General features: G+C 50.5%; 1 protein-coding gene and 1 long non-coding RNA gene across 2 annotated transcripts; one reads left to right on the top strand and one right to left on the bottom strand.

Moving 5' to 3' along the window:
- The first annotated feature begins 6,054 nt into the window (after positions 1–6,054).
- TCTE1 (t-complex-associated-testis-expressed 1) lies at positions 6,055–17,859 on the top strand. The gene is made up of 5 exons (XM_032102722.1): positions 6,055–6,292; positions 10,388–10,646; positions 13,150–13,718; positions 14,791–15,240; positions 17,137–17,859. Exons 2-5 carry the CDS (start codon positions 10,463–10,465, stop codon positions 17,311–17,313), a joined length of 1,380 nt encoding a protein of 459 aa, XP_031958613.1. The 5' UTR covers positions 6,055–6,292; positions 10,388–10,462; the 3' UTR covers positions 17,314–17,859.
- LOC116441128 lies at positions 7,119–10,122 on the bottom strand. Its single transcript, XR_004238905.1, has 2 exons — positions 9,383–10,122; positions 7,119–8,216 (listed from the first exon to the last, which is right to left on the bottom strand). It is a non-coding gene; the product is annotated as an uncharacterized LOC116441128 (long non-coding RNA).
- Positions 17,860–18,085: the final 226 nt, after the last annotated feature.

The following is an 18,085-nucleotide window of genomic DNA, read 5'->3' as shown; positions in this document are numbered from 1 at the left end:
TGATCCTTCTTCACATCCCTCTAGAGCACCTACAGGCTCACAAGCACTTGGATTTATCTAAATATAGCACAAAAAGGAGAGGTGGAAATTGGGGTAGGGAAGGGAATGACACAGAGTCACAAGTTAAAATGCAAATCATGGACCATCCTGTGGAAAAAAGGGACCATGCAAAACCAATGGATCATCTCCATGAGAGTGCTGGGAAACAGCCTCCCACTAACTCTCATCCCCAGCCTGGTAAGGGAAAAGCTTCACACCTGCTCTGAATGTCGTGAAGTCTGCAACAAGCCCAGACAGGAATAGAACTCACTAACTAGAAGCTTTCCCTCCTCCAATCAAATATGCAGCCAGCTCTCCTCTCCCGCATGGCACCCCAGCCTGGCTCACGCGCTCGCTGCCAGGTTTGTCGAGTGCTGATGCCTCCATGTCACAGAGCCCTGCAGCCAGCAGCCATGTGGACAGGGCAGGGCAGAATGTGACCAGCACAACTGAGGGAAGCTGGCCACAGCAAGGACACAACAGCACCCCATCCACCAGGAATTGAGGAGGAGGGCTAGCAACATCTTGGCGTTTCTGTATTAACTACTTCCCTCATGACCTGCCCTCTTGCAGCATGATGCATCTCATATCTTCCATGCATGTCTCCTCCTGGACTCTGCTAAGGGATGTGTCTTCCACATCCCCTCCGAGGAGCTGAGCGACAGCAACCTGGCAGTGAGGAGACACATGCTCCAGGGACAGGACCTGTGGGGATTGCTGTGACACAGTAGTGACAGCAGAGACCCTAGAGCCCAGGCATTGCTAATGGAGATGCCCATCCCTGAGTATCAAGAAGAACCAGGAAAAAGTGCCAGAGTCCCTCCAGGAAAGGAGGGATTACTCAAGGGGCCAGCCAGTTCTGAGCCAAAAGCAGCAGACACTGTGCTAATGCAGCTATCTGAAGCAGAAAGGCTGGGAATATCTGAGCACATCCTTCCCAAGTTCCTTTTGCTGTCCAAACACAGCCCCATGCTCCCAGCAGAGCTCACAAACAGGGTGTTTCTGCTGCCCACAGCCTCTGTAACCCACTTTCTGGTAGGAGAGTTGCTCTGCTTTTCCCCTCCTCCTCCTCATTTCAATATAGGGGGCCTGGGCACTTGTCCTGCCCAAGAGGAGCTTGCTAAACTTTCAGACCTGCAGACCTGCACCTACCCTTGCAGCCAGTTACCCAGTGCTGGTGAGCAACCCCAGACAAACAAGAAATTTTCCAACAAGAAAGGACGGAAGCAGGGCCAGGGGAGCATGGAGGAAGCAGTGGCTGTGGCTGTGTCCCCGGCATCGGTTGTTAGTTATAACACAGAGCTGGGCACAGAGAGGAGCTTCAGAGTAGGTCCTCTCTTCCCTGGCACCCCTTGCTCCAGGGTTGTGCCAGGATGTCCCATGTCAATCCCACCACAACTGGGGCTGAAGACCACAGAAGCTGGCACAAACACGGCAGCCTGAAATCTGGCAGTGCTGGTTCTCTGTCTCTTTTCCGTAGATTGAAGGGTGGAGAGAAAGGGAGGGGAGCCTGGCACAGCTCCTTCCTGAGCCTAGAGGGCCATCTGGCACTTGGATGTAACACAAGGGGCTGAGTGGGAGTCAGCAGAGGGACTTGGAACTTCTGGTCTGACGTTGGAGGGATCTCAGAGAGAGGGAAAAAGAAAGGGCTCCAGAAGCAAGGGGCAGGGGTTTGCAAATGGGAACCAGTAGGACCGTGGGCACAGATCCTGCCTGCAGGAAGCTTTTTTTGATTCAGTCAAGAAAACATATGATCTGGAAAAAAAAATAATTAAAAACTAAGAGGCAAATAAACTGTCTTGCCTGGGAAGTTTCAGCTTGGCAAGATGGCACAGCCTTTTTCCTCTCTCCCTGCTGCAAGCAGCAAGGGTCGGTGAAGGGAAGGGGTTCCCATGGTGGACAGTGTTACCAGCTGCTAAGCCGAACCAAGTGAGGAAAAATCTACGTTTTCAGGGAGCAGTACGGATACACTGAGGCACTGTGGCTGTTCAGGTGGGCAGGACAGCACAGAGGTGGGGTTAATGAAGTGCAGCCTTAGCAAGCATCTTGGGCAAACACTAATGCAGAGGATGTCCTGCCCAGAGCCAGAGTCTGGGATGTACAAGAAAGATTTAACAGCCATCTACATTTGCTTCCATCTACTTGGAGGTGATTCCTAGGAGGCACAGTCTCCCACTAGATGGAGACGACCTCCTGCACTATTTATGCAGTGTTTTTGAAGTAACCTGAATGGAGGAAACCTTCCACCTTTAGAGTTCAGGCCAGAGGTGCAGTGGTGTGAGAAGAACAAAACCACCCCCCTCGTGCAGATCATATCCTGATTGACCCTACGGCAGCTAGACTGTGCCCTGTGGGAGATGGGGGCAAAGTCGAGGAATATTCTGGGACTGGTTTTACACCAGCAAGGGAGGAAGGATACCTCTTTTCACAAACCTTGGGGTGATGCATGATGATGGGGATGCCAACCATAGCACAGGCCAAATCCCCTGATTATTCCCCCGTTTTGTTTCTTTAATTAATCTCAAAGAGAGAGCATCCAAGCCACCTGCACCCTCAGCCTGGGGTGGGATCCTTTATCTCACCCCCCACGGGGCTCCTGTGTGCCACTGGAAAGGCCAGGCTGAGGGGAGCTGCTGCAGCCTGTCAGCTGGTGGGCTCTGCCTCCTGCCCTGTGCCCAGCATCCACAAGCAAGGCCGGTGGGATGTCCCGGGGAGATGATCCTCCACTCCTGCTGTCAATCTTTGCTCCCCACAGAACCAGTGCAGGCAGCAGATGGGCTGGTCTCTCCCTGCCAGCACAGGCAAGGGGGCTGGAAGGTAGGAGGTAGAACCAAATCCAGTCTCATTAAGGGTAATTACCATTCATCCCAGGAAGCAGTAGGAAAAAGAGCCCACGTTCTCCCCATCTATTAATAGCTGTCAGCAGCTGCATGGTTCCTGCTGGGACCCAGGGAGAGCAGAAAGCTTTGGGAGAGCAGCAGCACAGAGAGCATCCTTCTCACCCATCCTTCAGCACTGGCTGTACAGGGGCAGTTTTCCTCCTTCCAGGATGTCATTTGTTTTGCTGCTTCCCCCAGGACTCCAGGAACTGCTAGCTGCTTGTAAGCAGTGTTTTTCAGCAAGAGCTGCAGGGAGCCAGCCAGAGGAAGGCCTGGAAATAGAGCTTTGGAGCCAGTTCCTGCTCCTCAGCATGCTCAATTTTCTGAGTCGCGCCCAGTTTTGGCAATTTCTATGCTCCTCATTGAGAGGGTAGAAGCCATTCATGAAAGAGGACAAACCTTGGCTCCTACCCTAATGAATCCCTTTGGTGTCAGGCAGACATCAAACACCAATGGGCTCCTCTCAAACCTGACCTTCAGCTGTGCCCATGGTTCTTCCCCACGGAGAGATGAACCACATCTGACAGATGGAGGTTACCTTGCTAGGGGCATCAGCTAGAGAGGCTGCCCCACATGGAGTACAGGACTCAAATGAAATTACATCCTGGACTGGTTTGGTGACTTCCGGCCATCATGGTGTGATGTGAGGACACAGGGGGCTGCAGGAGATGCTCTAGCAGAGCTGACCAGGAGGACATGTGCACAGAGAGGGGTTTTTTCCACTCCTCCTACCTCCAGCTGCCACTGCAAACAAACAGCCTGCTACTTGCTGTGGGCAGAAAGCTCACCAGACATGTTCCTGCAGTCCCTGAGGAGACAGCTGGTGCTGGTGCCACTGGAGAGAAGAAGAGAGGGAGAGAAGGAGAGAAGAAGAGGGAGGGAGAGAGAGAGGGAGAGGGAGAGGGAGAGGGAGAGGGAGAGGGAGAGGGAGAAGTGCTTGGCTGCAGGGTGTGTTGGTGGCTGGGCAAAGCCAGGGAGGATAACGTTTCTAGCCCATCATGCTGGGACACTAAAAAAGGTTGTCACCCTACAGCCATAGCTCTGTTTCCAGAACAGCACCTGAACCTTCACATTAGCAGCAGAAGATGCCCTGTGGGATATGTTCCTCCGACACAAGGCACTGCAGGACCTGGCTTCTGTCCAATTTATTTGTTGTGATATGAGGTTTGACTGTTGTTACACTGTCCTCCGACTCCAGGCAAAGCTGGCAGAGCTGATAATGCACAACACCATCACAGGTGCTCTCTGGGGGAAATCTGAGACCTGGCAGCTGGAGGGATACGGAGGGCACCTGGGGTCTGCTGGTAGGACATTGCTTTAGTCACTAGGACCAGGAAGCAGCACCTTCCCTCATCCCCACTCTCAGATGTCAGCAGTGGGGATGGGAATGGATGCAGTGTTTTACGCTGCATCCCTACTCCACAGCATTTAAGGAGCAGCTGCCACTGCACACCCCACTGGGAACAGCACTTATGTCTACACTCCTTTTGACAACAGACCATAATATCGGGCACTGTTGTCTCTGGGAATCAATGACTGGGCAGACTCCATGGGACCATGAAGTGTCCAAAACATGACATTTGCATTATATTAGCTGTGAGGTGGGCTAAAAACCTCAGTGTTGATGGTTTGCTGAAGGCTCAGCTCAGAAATTGATCATTGTTATGCAGGCAACTCAGGGGGGCTATTTCTCTGGATCTAGCTTGGCTATCTCCTTTGCAGTTCAGGAGTCTGGCCAAATGTGTACATGGAAATCACTGCAAGAGAAAATATCTCTAGTTTTATGTTGCTCTCATTTCTGCTTTTCAAGGTCTCAAAAGCCCTGGAGATGTGTTCCCAGGAGTAACATGGCCAGTGTGAGGCCAGCGTTTGTGAAGGGCTTTACAAGGCTTCTGACACCCCCACTGTGTTCAACACCAGCTTGACTCACAGGTGCTGTCACTGTCTTCTGGGGAGCTGAGTGACAGAATCAGGCCACACCTAGAAAAAGAAGTACATTGCTGCCAAGGTCTAACTTCCCATCTTTGAAACTCACAAAGGAAGCCTCAGAGTCTTGACCCTTTTTGTTTTCAATCTATGCCTCTTTGCATTTACTGTTTTGTTGCTGAGCCTTTTGGGTGATCTGGGATCATGTTTTTAAAATCTTCTTCATGACCAGGAGGTAAATTTTATATGAAAGTCAGCACAGCTTCCTAAAACTGCCAGCTATTATGGGACTTGCAGGACTATCATGAGAGCTGGCACCAGTGTTATGTATGCTCCCACAGGGCACAGGCTGGCTGCACTCCTCTTGTGCCCGCTACTGAGTGCATCAGCATTCCAAAGAAGTAAAAGAAAGACACGTTTCAGGCTGGCAAATACTGCAGTGCTTAGATATGGGAAAGAGGAGATGCATGTTTTCATCCTTTTGTTTACTCTGTATATTCCACAGCACGGTATGTGCCTTGATGAAGGTTCTGGTCTTCCCCCACCTCTGTAGAGGATGCTCAATGGCAGAATGAAAAAAAAAACAGGTCAAGGAGAAGAGACAAACATGCAGCAGATGGACCAAGATCTTCTTGCCATCAGTGGAGTTCTCAGATTTGCTTTCCTCCCCCTCAGACCTGCCTATGATGTCATTCTGCTACAAAATATGAGGCCTTGAAGCAAGCCCATTTTAGGCACAGACAGCGTACCTTTAGCAATACAAACATGCAAGGAAACAGGTATCTCGAGGACAGCGATGTATTCACCCTTTGAACACTGCCTGGTACCGAACCATTCACAATACATACCTTGCCCCATTCTTTCCATGATGCCATGGTGTCACAGCAGCTGCTGTTGCTGCAGGAGCGTCCGGGACTTCGGCAAGTGCCCCCCCACCCCGCCCAGCACTCGTGGAGCGTGGTGGTGAGCTCACACATCTCCTCCGTGCTGGAAAAGGGAGCCGGCACTAACTCTCAGCAGCTGCAGCGGGGCGTGGTGACGGGCTGCGCCATCCCAAATCCCGTCCCTCTGCCTTCCTGGTGGTTCTTGCCGCCCCGCAAGCCCTGGCAGCGGGCAGGCCGTGTGGCAGCGGCCGGGGAGCACCGCGCCCTGCGTGGGCTTGGCCCGGACCCGGCCACGGGCCCCGCTCGCCACGGGCCCCGCTCGCCACGGGCCCCGCCCCGGCAACGGCCGCGTCCGTGGAGACAGCGGCGGTGGCGAGCGCGGGGGCCGGGCTGGCCCTGGTCCCGTTCCCTGCCCCGCAGCAGCAGGACAGAGCCGGCAGCCGAGTCCCCAGGCCCAGGGGTCGGGAGGGACCCTCGCGTTTGACGCCCCGGTGCTCTCGCCGCGTTGCCGGGGCTGGGGGCACCCAGTGCCGGTGGCCGGGCTCTTCCCCCGGCAGTTCGCAGGTCTGATTCGTAACGAAGCGGCCGCGCTAAGGGGTTTTCTTCCCTCTCGGGGTCTCTGAAGAAGAGCTTGGCTGGCAGGGGGGAGCGCAGGGCCCGCATCCCATGGAGCTGGGCTGGGGGGGCTGGCGGGGGCCGCGGCGTTCAGCAGCATCCAGGCGTTCTCCGCGGCCGGGGCGGTGGGCAGTGCTCAGGCCCGAAAGGGCTTTCGTTTTTCTGACATCCCGCTGAGGCAGTGGCTCTTCCCAGATCATGCTAAGAGAGATAGATCGAGGACCAGTTTTGGCCCTTCACACCGCCTGGATTACAGCAGTGACATTAACCAAATTCCCAAATGGCCAGCTGGCCTCACTCTGCCCAATCTCCCATTACAGACAAATTTCATTATATCTGAAGCTAAATAGATTCCTCATTTGGTCCTTTTTTTTTTTTTTTTTTTTTTTTTTTTTTTTTTTTTTTTTTTTTTTTAAACTCACTTAAAGCTCATTGCAGTGTCTCAACCCCTGGATTAGCCTGCAACATGGTGTCCTAATGCACACTTAGCATTAGGCTTTGGAAGTGCCACAGAGCATGGCAAGTCCCCACAGGTGTCAGTGGGATCAGTGGTGTTAGCCAGACTCAGGCTGGCTTGCCTGGACTGCAGGTAACAGCACAAAGGCCAGCACACCTGCAGAACAACTGGCATTTTCAGGGTGCTGCTGCAGCGGCATAAGAGCTTCCTCAATTAATGGGCAGATGGAGCTTCAGTGCAAATGCAATCTTGGCTGGAGCATAACCACCCTCAGAAATAATTTATCCTGCTCTTACAAACTCTCCAGTAAACACAGTGTTTACAGTTGTTCCATTTATTGGGTCTCTGTAATGCTGGTAGGAGCATCAGCCAAAGGTCACCAGTTTCCATGCAGCTCTTCTTTTTTGGTCTCTCTGGGATTTGGTGTTAATGAAAAGAGCAAAAATCTTTTAGTTCCAGATCAAAACAAGTTCAGCTGAAGAAGGTTTGTTAGGCATGTTAGTAGCAGCATAATTTGATTGTGTCAGTAGGTTTCTGTTCAGTTCTGTTCAGTTTCTGTTCAGTCAGTTCCTCCTGGGGAAAGGAAGTGTGATTTCCTTTATTTTTTTAAGAAGTTCTAGCATTATTTACTTTTCAGTCTGATCTGGGTGTTAAATGACAAAACCTGGGAATTTACTACATGGTTCCATTCATTGTATATCATCTAATAAATCTTTTTTAGGATAGGTGACTGATAGAGCAGGTGGGAAGGAGCGTGCATTAATGCTGTTGGCTTGGTTTATTGACAGTGAATTACAGTGCTTCCCGGTGTTTAAATACGTGCTTAGCAAACCTGGCTCTGGAAACTGGCTTGGTGTGTCAGCTCTGGCTGGGTGAGACTCCTGCAGCCAAGGCAGAGAGGGTGTGCAGTGAAGGAGGCCCTTCCACTGGTGGTGAGGGCACCTGGCAGGTGTGTTCACCATGCTGGCGTGGTGGCAATGGATATACTGGGAGCAGTGGCTCAGTGTCAGACTTGGCACCACAGACATGGGGTTGATCTGGATGCTTTGCAGCCTTGTTCCTGTTGGCCTTATAGTGAATGACAAGTAGGGATGGTGGAGTCAGCTGAGCTGGCTTGTTCTGGGGCTCAGATAAGGGAAAGCTTCTCAGCAGCCTGGACAGCTCTGCCTCAGGGCAGCTGTGTCTCCTGCCTTGACTCTTGGAGCCCACTCAGCAGCCCTGCATGTGCCATGGGTTACCTACCCTCTGAAAATCAACCTGCCTTCAGTAAACAGGCAATCGGATCATCTGCTGGAACAGACAGGGAATAATCCTAGGCCACCAATGCTGCACTGGCTCCCCCCAACAGCTGGCCTTTAGTGATTGTTTCCAAAAGGTCAGGAAAGCCATCAGAAGCTCCAATTAGCTGTGATTGGCCTGGGGGACAAAATGATACAGATGCTTTTTGAATAGGACAAAGGACTGAGCAAGGAGAAAACAATTTTCCCAGTCACTTCTATTAATGCCACCTCACTGCTTTCTAGCTGTGTTTTGCCCTTCCACTGAAGTCCCTCAAGCACCAGGAGCTGGTTTTCAGCTGTGTTAATGTGCTGTGGAGAATCAGGCCTCTTCTCTTCCCCCTGAAAGGTGGCCCATCGTCGTAGCACCTTCCTTAGGGCATGAGGAGCTTTGCAGGGAAAGGACTCCCAGTCTATCCTCACAGCTGCCTATCACTCATTCCTTCTCCTTCCACATCCACCCTTCTTCAGATCAGGCTCCCTTTTTCTACAGCCTTTACCTTTGTCATCTGTACACCACTGCCTCCCAGGAAATACAGCCTCCCTGCCCTTAGCACCCTTCCTCCTCCTGCTCTAGGCCAGAGAATGCCCTGCCACTGCCATCTCCACCCTTTCCTGACTGTCACTCTCAGGCCTGCCTCAAGTGCATTTGAAGAAGCCTTTGCTGACATATTTGCAGCATGAATCATTTGCTCCTCTCCTCTAGACCTCAGCATTTCACAGATCTCCTCTCTTTCTTCTTTTGCAGACCCTTCCTCAGACGCCTTTTGGAGGGGGAAGGAGCAGAGGGAATAACACTAGCAAAGCCAGCTCCAAAGCTTTCAGGGAGAGAGAGGGCAGTGCTGACAGAAGCTGGGAAGGCAGAGGTGAAGGGAGCAACCTTGTGCAGGGGAAGGAAGGACTAAAATGGTTCGTCTAGGGACCACTGTGTGGGTCACATCCCTCACAAAGGAGCTGGTTGGGATCAAACCATCCTTCAGGTGAGGGATATGGTGGCCAAAGATACTACATGGCAGTTATCCTTCCACAGGATCCTTTGACCCTATGGTGGTGCAAGGCCACCACTGCCCTGAGGAATCCTCTTGGTCTTTCAGGAAGGTGTTCTCACCTCTGACATTGCCATCCACCTCTGTCTCATGATTCTTTTAGGTCTCCTGCGGCAGGGCAGGGCAGCTCTGGTGAACTGCCCAGCCCTGTGCTGCAGCCATGTTAAGTCCAGTTAGCCCCAGTAAGGATCAGTGTGGGTCTGTATGCCCTGGGGGATGCTCACCAGACCTAAATGCTCTTGTGGAACCCAGAACTCACGTGGATGATTCCTTCCTGGTGTCTTTTCTGCCTCTTTCAGACTGGCTGGTTAGAGAACCATTAGGACTTCCAGGCAATAACCACACATGTGGGATTCTGATGTCTGAGAGTGCAGGCCTTGAGGCTGCAATAGGAAACAGCAAATGGAAAACTTTGGTCTGGGAAAGCTCTGCAAAGTTAATAGGACCAGGCATCCTTCCTTCTGCTCCAGGCTTTTAGCTCATATCTGCTTAGGCTCAGTGTGGTCTGAACAGGTCTGAGCCATCTCATCAGTTAATGGATATTTGGAAGGAGTTCAGCTGGAGAATAATGAAGAAAGCAGGAAAAGAATACACTTATAATGTATTCACCTGTAAAGCATCTGTCTTTAGAGAGTCATTAGAACAGGCATACTGGATCAAAGCAGGGGATAGCTGGCCCAAACACCCATGTCTGACAGTGGCTAGAAACAGACACCTAGAGAAGAGTAGAAAAGCAATGCAAGTGTGTGTTCTTTCCTCCAGCACTCTCCCCACCTCTGGCTGTGTTCAGCTGCTCACTCTGAGCCACATGACTTCTGTGCATTTCATCCTTCTCAAAGGGTTTCTCTTGCATGGACTTTTCCTAGAGTCTGCACAGACTCCTAGCATCCACAACATCCTGTGGCAAGGAATTCCCCAGTTCAGCTGCAGCCTGTATAAAGAACCCTTTGCTTTACACCCAGCTCCTGCCATCTTCCCCTATTACTTTTATTGGAAAGACAGTAAACAATCAATTCCCGTCCATCCTCTTCAACAACACTCTGAATTAGCACCACGTTATTATCTCCTTATTGCATGTGGTGCCTAGAGACCTCTTTGCACAGGGCAAGGTATAAAGATGAGGCTGAGTAATAGTTGTTTGGCTGCAGTGCTTCCAGCCCAAAGCAGAGGAGGCAGGCAAAGGTCAAGTGCATTACAGGACAGCAGTGTGAGCTGACCATTCTTATTGCTGGCTTCTTTCTAAAGCTGCCTTTTTCTTTTGCAGGCAGACACGTGGTGGTGACTCTCTCAAGGAATTTTCCCCTCGCTTCTCCTGAAGGAGAACTACGTCCTGAGCAGGATGCAGCAGCCAGCAGCTGGTGACAAGAGCACAGCCATTCCCCCATCATGTCCACCTCAGGCCAACCTCACTGATGGCTCATTCTACACACGCCGCTGCATCACTGAGGATCCCAGTTGGTCCCTGGTCACTGTCCCCCACCTCACTGAGCTCTGCATCCAGCACATCGTTCACAATTTCGAAAGTAAGTGGGAGCACATTTACTCTAGGGCACATGGAGAGAGAGAGGGTCAGTCCCAGAGAGCAGAGGGTCAACAAGGCAGGCAGATGCATCTGAAAGGCAGAGTGTGGCACCCAGCCCTGCCAAAGGAACAGATGGGGAGAAATATCCCCTTGGGCAGCCAGTTAAACAAACTGTTTAGTTGCTAAGTATGCACTTGTATACTCCAGTGATGGCTGTAGTCCTCTGGGCTGCTGTCCAGGATGGGACTCTGTCCTGACCTTGTTCTATCACATCTTCTTCCATCCATGCTCTTTTGGACTCACTTCAACCATGACCGGGGCTGTGGAGTTGCTGTTTCCTGCTCTTGATTCATATACACATTAGGGCAGCGCTCGAGGATGGAGCCCTGTACTGAGTGCTGTACAAAGAGATGGAGAATTGCTCCCTGCCCAGAGGAGCTATCATCTCAGTATTGTACTCACAGGCTCAGCCCTCCTCCATGGCTTTTGGTGGTGATGTGACAAGTTATATCCTCAGGCAGGGAATGTGCTTTTGAAGCAGGTGGACTGATGAAACACAGCAAAACAGAAGAAGCATATCTCGTCTGAGAACTGACTGGGAGGGGGAAGAAAGGGCCTACCTGTCTTTTTGACTGACTCAGTGAAGTGGCAGCAAAGACCAAAGATAGTTTTAAGGCAATGTCCACACTGGGACTGTAAGACAGTACAGAGGAGCTCAGTGCTGCCTTATGCCAGGAGCTGATGGTACTTGAGGGTCTGTGTGGAGGGCTGGGAGCCCTTAGCACAAGAGCCCTCTGCTCTCCCTTGGAGAAGAGAGGTCTGAGGGCAAGATGATCTTCCCCAGAGACAAGCAACCTTCCTCTGGGTCATGGTGAGAAAGTGAACCACCCCCAGCATGCCTTGTTTCTATATGGTGATAGCCTGAACCCAGTTGACTAGTTGGTTTCTACCCCACCCCCTGCCTACCCCATATAACCTCTGCCCCCTAGCCCTGATGTAGGCAGCCTTGTCCCTAGCCACCCCTTCACAGGGGCTGCTGGACAATAAAGGCTACCTCTGGGGAACTGCTGTAAAAGGCTCCTGTCTCTCTGTCCCCGAGTTCGCCTTGGGTGGTTTCACAAAGAGCTGAATCACAAGAGCTGGTATCACTTGTAGCTGAGAAATCGCTACACTTGCTGAAATCACCTGCTGCCCAGGGAGGCCTGCCACCACTCCTGGAAGAGTTGTTCCTTGCAGGACACTGCTCCTGGAAGAGTTGTTCCTTGCAGGACACGCTTTCTAGGAAGGTCGTGGCACACCGGGTTGCCCATCCCCCGGTCTCCTTGGAAGCAACAGGTCTGAGCTGGGACACCCTTGCAGCCCTATCAGCCTGATCATTCAGTTTGATGCCAAATGCATGGGACCTGCATTGTGCACGCATAAAAGCAGTGTGCTCATTGTCATGGGGACCCTCATGCTGTTACCTGAGCTGTGAGGCTGCACCTTGCCCACAGTGTGGCCTGAGGGAGCCCGAGTGAAGCTAGTCCAGCCCTGCCCCTATGTGTCCCACCTCTGCTTGTGTCGTGGGACTCAGCAGAGAAGGTCACTGCAGTGTCAGCTGTAGGACACTGAAAAATAGACTCCAGGAAGAGGCTGTGGTAAAACTGTTAGTGTTCTTAGGAAGGGAATGCCACAGAAACAGAGGAAATATAAAGCTAACCCCACTTTGTGTTTCATAATCTGGTTTCCCATGCACAGACAGGTCTCTCCACTGATGATTTCTGTTACTCAACACAACTGTGTGTATGTAACCAGATATTCATGGTGTGAGTACAAGTGGCTTTTCTCTGGCATTTCTTGTCACAAAGAACTTCTACCAGAAAAGACATCTGAGATTTAGGGCAAGCACTGGGAAAGAGACTCAGGGGAAAGAGTACCTGGGAAAACAGAACTTTTATTTAAACAAGGGGGACCTAAAAGCTAGGAGTATGCCTCAGCAAAAAGGAACAGGAATCAATTTGAGATGAGACCAATGCTTTAGTTAAGATAAATAGGCACAAGGACCTGCATGCAAAGCACACAGTTGTTTTCAAATACTGCTCTTCAATATGCTTAGAAATCAAAAGGGAGAAAGTTCAGCAAATGGCAGGCCAAGCTCTCCCATCTCTGTAAGGCTGAATTAGTTCTCTTGGGAGCAGAATTCCTGCTCTGAATACAAACTGCATTCAAACTAAGTTTAAATAGGGAGCTCGGTTTCTGGCGCAGTTCCCAAATATTATGAGAGTAAACTCAATTACGCTGATGTTTCATTGTAAAAGTTAGAAATCGTATATGGAGATGTACAAATGAATCCTACATGTCTTCTGCCAGCTTAGCTCTATACTCCAGCCTCTAGCAGCCGAGAAGAGAGCCAGTATCAGCAGAGGGGAGGGCATGGCCACACAGCTGGGGGCCCGGGCAGAACCATAGTGCCAGCAATTGTTCCTACACCCAGACTAACCTCTCATTCTTTTTATCCCTTCCAGAGAACCCTATTTTGAACTATCTTCTGCCTGAGCACCAAAGGAAGGTGGTGGACAGGCTCTCCACCAGCCTTCCACTCACTGTGACTGCCAACATAGTAAGCCATGAGGACTACTGGAAGAGGTGCTGTATCGAGCGCTGGCAAGTGTGTGACGTCTCCAACTATGGAGACAGCTGGAAACGGATGTTCTTTGAACGTCACCTGGAGAACATTCTGAAGTTTTTCATCCCCAGCACCACGGACCCCAAAAAGGTCCTAGAGCTCGTCCCGCTCTGCAAAGGCTATGTGCGGAAACTGGAGATTGATCAGTTCCTGCCACCTGTGCAGGTGGATGAAAAGGAGGAGAGCAATGACCTCACTGACACAGAGGAGGATGCTAACTTTAATGAGGCCTACACGCATCACTACGACCTGAAAGATCTCATTACTGCTCTCCCTCACCTTGAAGAGCTTCATCTCACTTATGGTGTGAAGAGCTGTGGCATGAACTTTGAGTGGAGCCTCTTTAACTTCACTGAGCAGGACTGCTTCAGCTTGGCTGCTGCCGTGAAGATGTGCCATAACTTGAAAGTAATATACCCCAAACTGAACCTAACTCCCTCAGCTAGATCTTCAAATTGCCTGTGCATAGAAATACAGGGACCAGTTTTGCTTGCTGGTAACACCCTTCCTTTTGCAAGTTACAGAGTCTGTCAGAGTGCAGAGATGTTAACCTGCTGGCCTGGTGCTGAGTATCTTGTTCTGCCATGTCCTTGTTAGAACAGGTTGTCAGAGGATCAGTGAGAAAAATACTTGCTCCCACAAAACTTGTTGCTTGTAGCATAAGGGACAGCAGCACTCCACTGTGCTAACTCCTCATGTAGTTCTGGGAGGGAGGAGAGGAGAAGTCCAGAGGGAGCCTTTCATAAGGAATTTTTGGTAGTTTTGCTCAGTAAATACATGTCAGCCTCTCCCAGAGGAGCAAAGACCCCCAAGAAGAGCATGGGGAAACACTCACACTTACCTTAGAGCAATGAGGGATTTTCCTCCTAAGCACTAACAATATCTTCAGCTCTGTGGGAACTGCAGTGCAGATACTCAGCCCCCCCAAAACAGCAACGGGCATTGCTATCCAGAGTGGAGCCAGAGTGAGCTGCATGTACTCCCCACAGATCAGCAGGCTTTGGGAAATATGTCTTCACGGCTTCCAGAAGAGAAATTACCTCTCTTGTGACTATTAAGATGCCCTGGCCACACAGGACATTGCACTGTGGTTACCACTGGTGCACATGTTCATTCAGACAGGTTTGACTGTGAACTGGAGTGGGTTCTGCTGCTAGTTGCTGCAAGCATTTGGACAGCTTTATCTTGCTTTAATTTAGCCTCCAGTGAGAGATCTTTTGCAGTCAGAGGAGGGGAACACGCATTTCCAGGAGACAAATCCTTTTTCCCTAGAATAGGCATGGGACATCAGTGGCATGCCCTGCTTGATGGAAGTATCTCCCCACTGAGAAAGCAACTACTTGAGCCTGCTAGCTAAAGGTGTCTGAAGTGAAGGGAGATGAATCCTGTCTGGTGGACCATAGGTTTAGCTCCCTGAGGGTTAGGGACAAAGCTCAGTCCAAAGCAAGTGCTTTAGTGACCCTGGGTTTTATGCCCACAGGTTTTCAAGCTGACACGAAGCAAAGTGGACGATGACAAGATCAAGCTCCTGGCCCGTAACTTGCTGGATCATCCTTGCCTGTTGGAGCTGGACTTGTCCCACAATCTCATCAGGGACAATGGGGCACAAGCCCTCGGCAAGCTGATCAGCCACAGCAGATTAGAAACCCTCAATCTGTGTAACAACCAGATCTGTCACCTGGGAGCTCAGGCTCTTGCTCAAGGCCTGGCTGAGAGCTCCACCCTGACCTCCCTGAATCTGCGCCTCAACTTCGTGGAGGACAAAGGCGGGGAGGCGATCGGCCGTGCCCTGCTGACCAACACCAGCCTGAAGTCCCTCCATCTGGGAAGTAATAACCTGTCAGAGCCAACCGCTGCAGTGTTCTCCCAGGTCCTGGCTCAGAACACCACTCTGACAAGCATCAACTTCTCATGCAACCACCTGGGGCTGGTAAGAGAAGCCTCTTCTCCCTCCCTCTGTGAGCCTGCGTGGTGGCCTTGCAAAGCAGATGCTGAGCCTGTCTCAAAGCCACAGAGGCAAATGCATCCCTCACTTTGCATTCTTGCTAGGATAACAATCAGTTGTGAGCAGGGAAGAGACTAGCAGATGTGAGGAAGGAGAAGGACATCTTCTGTGCATGAACATGCATTTACCTCACTCGTTACATCTAGCTCTGTACATCATAGGGCTGAATCTGTCTTTGAGGCTTTGGGCTTTTGGGCAGAGAGGGGTTTTCCCCCCAGGAAACTGAAAACCAGGAAGCATGTCTGGGAAGAATCACAGACGCTTCGCACACGTGAGCGTAGTTAATGATAGGCGGCATGAGATAAGGGTCTCACGCATATCCTCTGTGCTTTGGATCTGCTGTGCCATCTGTCACTCAGCAGCACACAGATAGTGTCACCCTTCCCAGAATTTCTCCTGTCCATCACACGCTCAGAGGAGACTGTTAGAAAATTGGCTTGGTTGTTGAGCTTCTCTAACTCACCCTGCGGCCCTGGAGCGGTGCGGTGGGTCAGGGGTGTCGTGTCTGTGTGCTTGTAAGTGGCTCCTAAAACACAGGCTTACATTTTCTAGACAGAAGAGCATCCACAGATCTTACTACATCCCTAAGAGCTGCAGTATGCAACATGCCCACAAACCAGACCGCTTCTCTTCTGCTGATTAAAAAGAGCTTTAGAAATCTGAAACTAGACAGCCAAAAGCAATCATGCTGGCTTTTAAACTTTCTGCGCTGCCTCAATTATTCTCACTGTCAAATAAAGAGACAGCAAGACCAGCTGTCCCTGCTGGCAGGAAGATTGGCATCAATGTGTTTGACAAGGGTTTTAAAAGGATTTGATGGCAGAAAACCTTTTGTGAGTTCTGAGTTTTATGGTCCGGGATGTGGAAAACCATTTGAGTCTAATGATACAAGGGGGCAAAGGTTGGAAAGGATAGAAGGACTTTTGTTTAGTAAATAATAATCTCTGTGTTTAGCATCCTCCTTCTGATGAGCTCTCCTGTTACCCATTTGTGAAGTTTCATGGCAGCCCAAAAGCTGGCTGGTAGTATTATCTTCGGGAAAATTGGGGGTTTTGCTAGAGATGCATTCAATTCTGACCTCCATACCCCATTAAAAAGAGACCTCTTCCCAGTCCTTTTTGCTCTGCCCTTTTTGGCAAAAGGGCTAAGAGGCAGGGTGTTGGGATGAGGGGACCATCTGGATGGAGGATATGGGGCAAGAGATGTATTTGGTACCTGAAAGAGAACAGCAACAGCGGGAAAAAGTTCAAATTGTCACATCCCTAAATACAGTGCTTCATGGAAGGGGGGGGGGAATGTCTCAGAGCGAGTTGCCTCCCTAAGGCTACATCACATTTTCTGTCCCATGCAGGCTGGTCTTAAGTTACATGAGATATTCCCCTCAGGAAAGCCAACCCAGCCTGGGAAATGGCATCCAGGCAGAAAACTGCCAGTACTGGGCCTCTCACCACTGCCAAGATGAGGAGCAGCCCTCTAATCCATTTGTCCCCAGCCAGCAGTAAGCTGGGGGAGCAGACTCCTCTCAGGTTATCATTGCCAGACGTGCTATTAACCAGCCTGAGCCTGAGAACTCCTGACATCGTACCCAGAGGGACTCATTAGCATGTGTCATATCACAGAGAGCTACATAAGGTTACACTCCTCCTCTGCACTTCTGTGAGCAACATTTTGGACGTGGGTGAAGGCCTTTATCCCTTTTGGCACCATCTCATGCACTTCCAACTGACAGCAGCAGAAGTTGCCCTGGGGAGGAGGGAAAAGGAGCAATACACTTCTTTTTTGGATGTCCTCCTTTAACCATCCCCTCTCATCCTTTTGCAGGATGGTGGGAAGCAGCTGCTTGAAGGGCTGGCAAACAACAAGACTTTGACCAAGCTTGATCTCCGCCACACAGAGGTGGAACAGGAGACTGGTTTCCTCATTCACCAAATTGTGTGGGCCAATCGGGAAGCAGCGAGGCTGGGATCTCTGCAGCACCCCACTGCTGAACCCCTCTGAATAAAATGCTCCAGGGAGCAATGAACTTTGGGTGTGCAGTCTTGGAAATACTTTACTTCAGGGTCTTGGTTTTGTTTTTCTGAGAAACACTTAACTTGTGGCTGCCACAGCAGCCTTCCCCAGACCCCCATCATCCAACCTGAGACTTAATTGGAGACAGACATTAGATCTCAAGACACTGTAGTGGCACCACAGAGCAATCTGCCCCTTAAGCCCTCTCTCTCACTGCGCCCTAAATCTCACCTCCTGTGATGCTTTTATATGCTCCAGCAGCAAGCTTTCTTCAGGCAACTGAATATTGTTCCACCTGTAAAGCAGCTAAGATGAAGTCTCTGCCACCTAAATGGTCTAGTCCAGACCTAACTTTAAAGTTTTGCTGAGGAGGATGTGAGAGGCACAGAGGATTGAGGGAATGTTGTTTCTAGTTCCTCAGCAGCTTTTTCTGGCTATTGCTCTGCTCAATAATCTATTTGTATTTATAGTAAAATCTGTCTGGAGTCTGATATGGGTGGTGAACAGTAAATAGAAATAAATTCAATAAATCAAGAGGTCTCACCACCATGGTTTCCTGCTTTGGGTTGCTCTGCTTTTGATCAGTGCTAGCCTGCTTTGCAACAGGTGAATTCCTTACAACCAGATGCTTACCTTACCTACTAGTGCTCTTCTGTGCAAACCTGTCCAAAACAATCTCTGTTCTGCATAACTTCAAGCTAGAGGGGTCCTTTCAGGACTGCTGGCCCACATAGCTCACAAGTTTGAAACAGTGCAGCTT

The sequence above is a fragment of the Corvus moneduloides genome, chromosome 3 (genome assembly GCF_009650955.1).
Source record: "Corvus moneduloides isolate bCorMon1 chromosome 3, bCorMon1.pri, whole genome shotgun sequence".
Lineage (NCBI taxonomy): Eukaryota > Metazoa > Chordata > Aves > Passeriformes > Corvidae > Corvus > Corvus moneduloides.
This window is presented reverse-complemented; position numbering and strand designations above follow the sequence as displayed.